At 35.1% G+C, this 9983-nt stretch overlaps 1 protein-coding gene across 2 annotated transcripts; it reads right to left on the bottom strand.

The window, feature by feature from the left end:
* Positions 1 to 558: 558 nt before the first annotated feature.
* Positions 559 to 8516, bottom strand: LOC117402282 (metal-response element-binding transcription factor 2-like). 2 transcript variants are annotated; one of them, XM_034003290.3, is made up of 15 exons: positions 8252 to 8516; positions 7247 to 7445; positions 6967 to 7048; positions 6214 to 6309; positions 5304 to 5404; positions 5010 to 5158; positions 4832 to 4927; positions 4660 to 4728; positions 4435 to 4558; positions 3923 to 3990; positions 3620 to 3790; positions 3161 to 3257; positions 2976 to 3034; positions 2754 to 2855; positions 559 to 2514 (listed from the first exon to the last, which is right to left on the bottom strand). In XM_034003290.3, exons 1-15 carry the CDS (start codon positions 8254 to 8256, stop codon positions 2154 to 2156), a joined length of 1779 nt encoding a protein of 592 aa, XP_033859181.2. In that variant the 5' UTR covers positions 8257 to 8516; the 3' UTR covers positions 559 to 2153. The 2 variants fall into 2 exon arrangements, with proteins under 2 accessions (XP_033859181.2, XP_058887556.1); XM_059031573.1 differs by having other exon boundaries at positions 2754 to 2859; positions 2977 to 3034.
* Between the last annotated feature and the right edge of the window lie 1467 nt (positions 8517 to 9983).

The following is a 9983-nucleotide window of genomic DNA, read 5'->3' as shown; positions in this document are numbered from 1 at the left end:
GCAGCATTGATATAAGGTTTAACAGAATACCGTTGTTTGCAACTCCTTGCTCGGTGTGCTTGTGGTATGTAACGATATCGTACACAGACATACAAATTAGTTTTAAAAGGTCGGCATTCATCGTGCAAAATATAATGACCGTGGGTTACGAATTACCATGGTGTCATGCATAGAGACAATGCACTGGAAAGCTCCGTTTGCCGGGAAAGTTTTTTTAAATTGAACTGTCATAAGGTATATCTACAGAAGTTAACATTATTCTTGTTTTCATTTGTATCAAACCCTACTTGCCTTCCATTTAATTCATTAACTTCGTTACCACTCTCTATGTAGCGGACATGGACTTAATCTACAGTAATACTAGGGTGTTGTGGGGGTCCAAATATTGTTAACAGTGTTTGTTATTCTTATGCAAAAAAAATATATATTTTGCTGATTTTCCATTAGTATAAATTTCCCTAAAATGTGTCTCTCTTTACATTACAGATATTGGATTATAATAGAAGGTAATGAAGTAAATAGACATTACATTAAACACAGCAGTGCAAAGAAAGAGTCTTGTTCATTTTTAGAGGTTTTATTCTTTGGCCATAGAAGCCTGTTCAAAGCCAGCAGAAAACAAAAAAAAGTTAAAAGTCCAACACTGGCAAAACAACAACAAAAAAAAGCTTCATTACATGTATATAAAAAAATTAAAAAAATAAAAATCCTTGATATTGTGGATTTAAAAAAACAAAGACAGAGGTATCAATGTCAAGGTAAAAGACTGTAGCCTCAAATGTACTCTTCAAAAACCCTGTGCATTTGATACAACACATTGCATTTAAAAGGCTACTGAAAATTACATGAGAACATTAAACAATATATACAGGGCATGAGATTGGCAAAGTTTCCGCAAGCATCCTATTGTTCAAAAAGGAAGTTCCAAACCAGCACTGTGTGCTGCTTTGCTGTCGACACCTTTTGTCCACTATTCATCAAAATGCAGTCCATGTCATTTCCAAACAGGTTTAAAAAATATGTACAGTAAACACTGCTGATGACATCCTGAGAGGTAAATACAAACTGTGTATGTACTAGTTTAAGACTGATTCTAAATGCACATTTGCAAACAATAGCACCAGAAATTAGAGCCAGAGTCAAAACTAAATATTGCAAACTCCTCCTGAAGTAGAGTTATGGCAAAACTGTTTAACTTGAATTAATCTCTATTCTTATGTTCTTCAACATTTTCAGTTGCATAGGAAACAGATTACTAAAACACAAACCAGCAAGAATCTGTTAAGACATTAACAGCTAGTCACATAAGATTTACATTTAAGAGGTTTACATATGTATAGCTATATCACACTCTTCACATTGAACTTCCACCCACTTCTGTGAAGGACAATAGCAATAACATGTTACTTTGCCTGTGTAACTTCTGTTTGATATTTGTTTACTAATTAAAAATGCATTACAATTTAACAAAATCAATTAATCAAACTGTTCACAAAAAGGATGACAAAAATGTCTGAAAAAAAAATAATGTTGCAGTTTAAAATATTCCTGTTAACCCAGATCCCCAATAATTTATTAATGTAACAGACACACCCTTCACATTTCAGAAGAATCAAGACATACATTTCATTTAAAATGCATGAAATGCAGTAAAATATTTTGTAGGATATGACAGTGATCTTGTGCTACCAAAACACTGTCTATTTGATCCTCTAACATCTGCCAAATTATAATTTTACCCAAATCACAACACCAATTTTTTTATTTATTATTTTTAATTACCTTCATTCATTTTAAATCAACTTTATAAGAAAGGGCAAATCTATGTGGATTTGTATGTGAAACGTTCACACTAATATTTTTGGATCCTCCTTTTATATTCATCAACAGCTAAAGCAATACTGCTCATTTAATAAAAAAAAAATCAGATTGTACAAAGGAAAACCTAGCGCCACTTCACAGGATACTGAAATTCAGTAGAGCTAATTATACCTCCACTCGTACATCACTTTCTGGTCTGAATATGTTTGACTGGCAGATGGGATCCTTTATAAAAATAAAGAAAAACCCAGTCACATTATTCATTTCTTCTCAGCCACATAACATGCCCCTACAGAATGAATATATGCAGTGAACATAATGCAACTCCAAGCTCACGATGCAGTAACTCCCTCCCATTCCACAAGATACTGCACTTTCCCGTCGAGAGTTACACGACGAGCTAACACGCGGTATTTTTCCCCACAAGCCATTCTTCCAGCAGCACCAAAATAATTAGTGATGGAATTCTTCAGGTGATTTAGCTGCACCTCCTGATCTAAATTGCTAACAAGGTCGGTGTCTAATCCTGAGAACCGACAGTCGTCCTTGGGTTCCTCTTCTCCGTCGATCTCAGGGTTTGAGGTCTGGAGTGTCCTTCGAGGTCGTCGTCCTCGCCTCCTCCCTCTTCTCAGAGGGGGGCGAGCGATGGGCCACAGTCTGCCTGCACGGGTTCTTCTGCTGGAGCTACAATAGCTAAAACAAAAATACAGCCGATTAGCATACTGCCTTGAAGCAAAGAAAGGAAATATATTCTAAAATTATATATATATCTATCTGTATCTATCTATATCTATATATTTTTAAAGCTAAACTGCAGGATACAAATAATAGTAACACCACCCAAATCAGGAATTGACAGGGGCTGGTTTGGATTATACTGCATTTGTAATTATGGTATTACCATAAAGTTACTTAATAATTTAGTGATTTACCTCGACCGTCTTGAAATGCTTGTTGAGGTAGTTTCAGTGGTGCTTGCAGCACCAGTCGATTCCACATCCGAGGTACTCGAGGACTGTGCAGATTTATCACTCCTGCCAATTATGAATACATAACATGTGACAATGTTAGCAAATAAGTTACATCATATTATTATTATTAATAAATAATAATAATAATAATAATAATAATAATAATATTATTAATAATAATACCTTTTTGAAGAAAGCAGATCCAAGGTATTGTTTTCAAAGACCGGTGGTTCGTCCAGCTCCTAGCATTAAAAAACACAAGAACTATTAGATTTAATTCTTATGAGTATGAGATCTCATTGACAAGTTTAAAATTATGTTCTATATGCGTAACAAACAAGCCCCATTTACAGTGTTTTTATACTAACCTGGGTTGAGAGCTCTGAGGACCGTCTCAGTTTTGCAAGTGTTTCGAGTGAATGACCTACATACTTTCTTTTTCTTCCTATTCCATTTGTGACTTCACTGGTAAACAAATTGTAAATAAAAAAGAAATATTTATTAAGGTTGTATTTAAAGTATATATTAAAACATTTATTTACCAATGTTCTAATTATGTCCAAAGCTTATTACACACACAAAAAATAAAAGTTTGTCACTATACCCAAGATTACTGCATGTTGAAAAAGGTTTTAGCAACTTGGTTGAGTGAGTCTGAAGATCTAGTTTTATATGTAAAAATTCCACTATACTTCGACAGGGTTAAAAAAAAAAGAAATTATACAAATAAATAAAACTTGACTTTACTGAAGTAATTTCTTAATCTTGATGGGTGGCAGACATGTATTTACATGTATGTATTTACAGCATTAGAACATTTGTTTTACCTGCTGTCTGGTAGAGGCTTTGTAGACTTTCTGCCCTTGATTTTGATTTCATGGGAAGCTCTCTCTGGCTCTTGTGTCGTTTTCGAGTCTGTATTCTGAGGAGCAGGTGGAAAACGAATTCTCAGCCCAAACAAATGTTTCTTTTTCTTTATTTCTTTCCCAGACATAAACCTTAAAAGGATCAAAAGGAACATGTTAATACTGTACAAATACAGACCATAACTTTTTAAATTAAAAAAACTAACAGCTTTCTAATCATTTTAGAGCAATCTAGAAGTACAAAATGTAATTGTCGACACTTACATGGTTTTGTTTTTATTTAGTGCTTCTAGAATATTATCGTATCTGTCACATTTTGGAGTGTCTCCAAGCTGGAGATAAAAACAAAATTATAAATCAGCTTTACAGTATTCATAGTAGACAGAACTCCAGAAAATAACTATCAAATAGAAACAAGATTTAAGATCATTAATCTGAACACATTAAGGGTACTTTACAGGGATTTCTCAAAGATCATATGCATTTATATACCAGGAGAACTTGTGTATGAACCCCCAATTCAGATTTAGAACTACAGTAATGTGCAGTAACTGACTAAGCTTATTATGAACCCTTTTATTCCCTGCGTATCACATATGGTATAATATTTTGCAATCACTGTAGCATATTGTGTTTACAATACAACTAATATTTTCATATAAGTTATACATTGCCAGATAGATCTTTAATTGTGTTTGGTGCAATGAACAGGATTGAGTTACTTAAATATAGAAGCTTTTCTTCATACTAAAATACTGCATGTTTTAGAAACTTACATCAGAAAGTTGTAGTCTGTCCCAGTTGTCATTAATGTATGCCATCAGCTCCAGCTCTGAGTCGAAGTATTTTTTCTTATGAATAACACTTAGGTTGTAAAGGCTCAGGTGTGCTATATCTACCCTGTAAAATATCAGACAATAATTAATACTCATATAAAGAGTTAGGTTGTTTATTGAAATTTGAAAATCTTATATTAAAAGCACAACAAATACATTACTTACCATCGTAAGGGTAGACGTTTGAGGTACTCTGGTCCAGAATTGCAAACAGAACAAATAAATACATAGAACCTAAAAAGTAAAAGACACAGACAAGAATGTTTAAAAAAATGCAACTAATTATTTTATATAATTTTTATCAAAAATAATTTGTATAAAAGGTGGACCATCTTACCTGTCTCCATAAAGCATTGGCTTTTGGAAACACTGTATGCAGGCTTCATGAAACCACTGTCTACATTTACTGCACTGCAGCATCTTCAGGTACCAGCTGTGAAAGAGCATCAACAATCCTCAGCCAGCCATGTATTTACATGTTGTAATATTATAAAACCTTATAAAATGATACTCACTCTCCAGGCCCCCCACAATAGCAATAACATTGCTGGATATTAGTTTTATGGCCCTCATCCCACACCAGGTCCTCCAATGTGTATGGCAATGCCTGCTTCATGACTTGCAGAGCTTTGGCATTCGGTCCTTTCTTAAGAGCGCCACCTCTCTACAATTCAAGTAAAAAAAAAACAAAAAAACAGGTTTTTAAAAATGCATTGTGCTCAAGGTTTCTGAAAATATCTAATTAAAATATCTACTGAAAACAGTTCTAGAAGATAGTTTTTGAATTTCCTCAAATAACTGCATTTTACCTTGGTTGTCGTTGCAAAAACACACTGGCGACAAAGCCACTTCTCATCCGATCCAATCACACTGGAATCAATATTTGGTGCATGGCATGTCTGGTGATACCCTGCAGTACAACGAATGTGTTTTAAAAGAGGGAAACAAAACTGAACCAGGTAACTACAGACCAATAAGCCTGACTTCTATTATATGTAAACTTATGGAAACTATAATAAGATCCAAAATGGAAAATTACCTATATGGTAACAGTATCCTGGGAGACAGTCAGCATGGTTTTAGGAAAGGGAGATCGTGTCTAACTAACCTGCTTGATTTTTTTGAGGCTGCAACATTGACAATGGATAATTGCAAAGCACATGACATGGGTTATTTAGATTTCCAGAAAGCTTTTGACAAAGTCCTGCATAAAAGATTAATTCACAAACTGAACGCAGATGGATTAGGGAGTAGTTTACATGTAGAAAACGGAAAGTACTGCTTAGAGGAGGAACCTCAAAATGGAGCGAGGTAACCAGTGGTGTACCACAGGGATCAGTATTAGGTCTTCTGCTATTCCTACATTAATGACATAGATTCTGGTATAGTAAGCAAACTTGTTAAATTTGCATACGACTCAAAAAATAGGACGAGTGGCAAACACTGTTGCAGCAGCAAAGGTCATTCAAAATGATCTAGACAACATTCAGGACTCGGCAGACACATGGCAAATGAAATGTAATAGAGAAAAGTAAGGTACTGAACACAAAAAATTAAATGCAAGGTACTGAACACTGAAAATTAAAAATGCAAACCAATGACAGTCCTGTCAGAACACTATGCTAATGAGACAAGACTTAAATGACCATCACATGTTTACAGCTAAGCACAGGAATGTGCTACATTTACCACAGACAAAACCAATTAACAATGAGTTACCTTGCCCACACTTATCACAGATAACAATCTCATTTGGTGCTTCCGAGTTTTCCTCCTGGCATATTGTGCAGACCATCTCCCCACCACCACTGGCTCCTGAAATGGTAAAAAGACATTTTACTAAAACTGTTTAAATTAAGAGAACAAAAGAAGAAAACTCTGCAATAATGTACAAACATCAACACTAACCCTCAAGTCTGTCAACTTCTCAAAAACAAATTCAACATAACTAGCATGAGGTGGATTGGAAAAGACAGAACAAAAGGAGTAAGAAAATAAAACCCAGGCAGTAAAAAATTAAATTAAATTTAAAAAAAACTCTAAGCAGCAAAATAAAGGATAAAAACTGATGTTATAGTTGATAGGTCTTCCTTAGGAAATGTCTGTGAAGAGAGCAGAGAAGTATAAAGCAATGCTTTATTCAAGTGTCCCCAGTGTTTATAGGAAAAAGGTCTTTAGTAAACTAAACCATAACAATTTACAGCAACATTGGACCACTTACTGATGTTGATTTTCTTCCTTTAAGAAAAAAGAATTGAAAACAAAGAAATTCATTTTTTAGATTCATATTTTGCATGCAAAATATAGGTCCATCCTACAAGATATAGCCATATCAATGTTGATATCAAACCTAGAGATAGCTAATGTTCTCATTTTTTCACAAATGTATGAACCCCACAAAACAAGACAAGCAGTACAGCTAGTATGTTTAAATGCAAGAATTACACCCACTGCAATCCAACAGTCACTTACCAGTTTGTATGTCCTTCCAGAGAACCCAGGATTTCGAACTGTCTTCAAAGACAACAAAGCAGCTGTGTTTATGTTTGTTTATCTGGAAAACCAATCAAATTGGAATGTGGTTTGTGAGAGAAGAAAAAAAAAAACTTCATTAAATGATATCCTTGCATTATATTGTAAGGGCATCACGAATCACATTCTGCGACAAATGTGGCATATTCAACATATATTATAATGTTGATCAAATGTTCTTCCACACTGAACAAAATAAAATATTAGTTGTCCAAATTACCTTTGCGATAGTCCCAAGATAAAACAAGCCATCTGACCATCGGGCTAGGACATCCTGGCCTTCTTCAAATTTCCTGGCAAGCTTTTTTGTTTTCTGTCCATCCTTGAATGGCAGTTTAGCCAAGGACACAGGTGTCTTATGGGTTCTGTGGGACTGTGTTTTTTTGTGGACAGATAAATTCCCCACTCCCGTAGCGTCTCTGTTTAACAGAAAATACATTACTTTTACCAATGTGCATTCACCCAAATTCTGCTTGTTTAGGGCCCATGTCACCCAAAGCCACCTTGGTTGCAGGACTGTGTTTTGCAGTTATGCTTAATTAAAGCGCTAAGGCACTGGGGTAAAAACAAAGACAAAAAAACACAAATGCTGTCACCCCAGTATCTCATACACCAACGTGCAACGTTAAAAATGTCGAGTTGCGTGCTGCTGTTAAATTACAGTATTCCAAAATGCAAAGTTGATACATCAGGAAATGTTATTATTGGCAGGTAAGCTATTGTGTATTGTTTTCTTATTTGCAAATGTCAACTGCCGTATTTATAAAGTCTACTACAAAAAAATGCACCCCCGTTCGTTTCCAATAAAACCCCATACAATGTTATGTATTTGTCTATGTTCATAAAGCGAAATACAACCGTACTGTAACTAGACAATTAAAACATGCCTAACCTGTAGTAAATATATTTAAACTTACAATGCTGTTTTCAGCTTATTTTTTCTCTTTACAAACATTAAAACATTCCACAAATACAGTACTGTACGTACCTATGCCTAGAGAGAGGAGGAGTAACGTACGTACTATTTCTCTTTGTTATACGAACAATAACACATTCATTAGCGAGCAAACAAAAACATCAATATCGAGAATCATAGGAGGTACCTATTTAACAAAAAAAATAATATACTTAAGTTATCGTAAAATTATATTTTTAATGACTAGTCTCATTTTGTGATCAATACCCGGTACACAAACAACTCCCAGTAGAATCACAATATATTTACCTCATTCGGTCTCTACAGCTTGACAAACCGCTTCATACAGTAAAATGTTTTATCTCGACAAAGACTTGCGTCTTCCTCCTAATAAGCGGCCTTCTGCTGAAAATGACCAGAAGTTTCTTCACAGTCTAATTTCCAAAGTGCTAGAAAATTACAAACTGATCCCTCTCCCCCAGTAAATTCGCCATTTTGGTTTCCCGCTGAGATCCGACTGCATTCTGGGAAATATCCGAACACCGGAGACATCTTTCCACCAGCTAGATTGGACCATTATGGCTGTTGCAGTGAAAAATTAAAGGGGGCCCTCTATATGTAAAATTCAAATGCCTGCCTGAATATTACAAGAAAGAAAGAAAGAAGGGCAATGGTATTTGTTTGTTTTATTATTTAATTAAGCTAATTGTTTTAAATTTTAATTAATTACAGTATGTTAGATACCATAATTTAACCAGTCACAAGTAATATTTTGTCATTGTCTCTCGCGTAGGCAGCTTTAATGACTCGTGGATATTTGATTTTTCAAGTGATCGATCTTTGTTTTGTATAATCTAGAAGAATGAGTTTTGCTGAATCGTGATGGTTTATGAGGTTATTGATGTATTTCATATTAATATTCACAAAAGGATTTCAACAGTGAGTCCCCATCAACACTAGGGGGACCTCGGAGAGAAGATTCAGTTTATACTCACTTATCACGTTGAAACTCCAATGACACTTTTGACCATTTCAGTACGAGTTTTGGGGATCATCTATCTATCTATCTATCTACACTATATGTAGATTGTCCTACGGAAATGCATTTTTTTTTTAAAAATCATAGTTTCTCATTTTGTGAGATATCCAATTGTATTATCCTTGAGGAACCATTGACAGACCACAACAACCAGCAACTGAAACACAATTGATATGGAACAAATGTTGCACATTGGTCCTGATTCAGTGAGAAACTGGTTAGGGTACCACGATACTGGTTCATACCTTTGTGAAACTATTGGGTGGCATGATTCTACCAATGCTCGCACCATTGTAAACAAGGTGCCACTAATATGCCTTTGTACAGAATAATTCCATTGCAAATTGCGGATAATTTGGAAAGGGATGTATTATTATAATGGCTATGTATTATGTCTCTATGTACTGATTCCATTGGACATGATCTATTATGACTTATGGCTGTGTTATTTTATCTTGGGGATTAAACCCCAATAAATAGCCCTAGAAAACTTCCACAAAAATGAGGGTTGGACTTCACATGCCAGCAGTGGGTGTAGTAGACTGACTTTTTGAACACAGTTTTTGTCTGGCATTATAGCAGATTGCTATTGGGATGATCCCCTGAGAAGATGGCTGCTGAAATATCTATCTAAAAAGCACTTCTATCTACTCTCCTAAGGGAACCCTGGTCGTTTGGAGTGGTGGGTAAAGAATATGCCAGCAAGTCCCAGAGTTGTTCGTTCACATACCAGTCATGGCATACTTATAACATGCTTGGATTGTTATACTACCATTAGCTTATTTTCTTTGAAATAAAATATACAGGGAAGCTTAAGGACATTTTAAAATGATTCAAAGAGTACTTTTGTAATGTGTGTAATGGGTGCACTGCCTGAAGCCATATTACATGGATTCTTGGACTCAAGTTTAGCTATGGGTGGAGCCTAGTTAGAAGCCAGATACAAACCCTCCAAGGAACAACAGTTGCTTCATAGTGGTGTTGGTGCCTCAGTAGGAGCAA

This window comes from Acipenser ruthenus, chromosome 10 (assembly GCF_902713425.1).
Source record: "Acipenser ruthenus chromosome 10, fAciRut3.2 maternal haplotype, whole genome shotgun sequence".
Taxonomy (NCBI): domain Eukaryota; kingdom Metazoa; phylum Chordata; class Actinopteri; order Acipenseriformes; family Acipenseridae; genus Acipenser; species Acipenser ruthenus.
Note: the sequence above shows the minus strand (reverse complement) of the source record. Positions and strands in the feature narration are given on the sequence as shown.

What these genes read in the sequence shown, in the direction of transcription:
- LOC117402282 (XM_059031573.1), bottom strand. An exon ending in AAGCCTCTACCAGACAGCAG is followed by an intron (nt 3,258 to 3,619) that starts GTAAAACAAATG and finishes TTTGTTTACCAG; the next exon opens with TGAAGTCACAAATGGAATAG. An exon ending in GGATCTGCTTTCTTCAAAAA is followed by an intron (nt 2,860 to 2,976) that starts GGTATTATTATT and finishes TATTCATAATTG; the next exon opens with GCAGGAGTGATAAATCTGCA.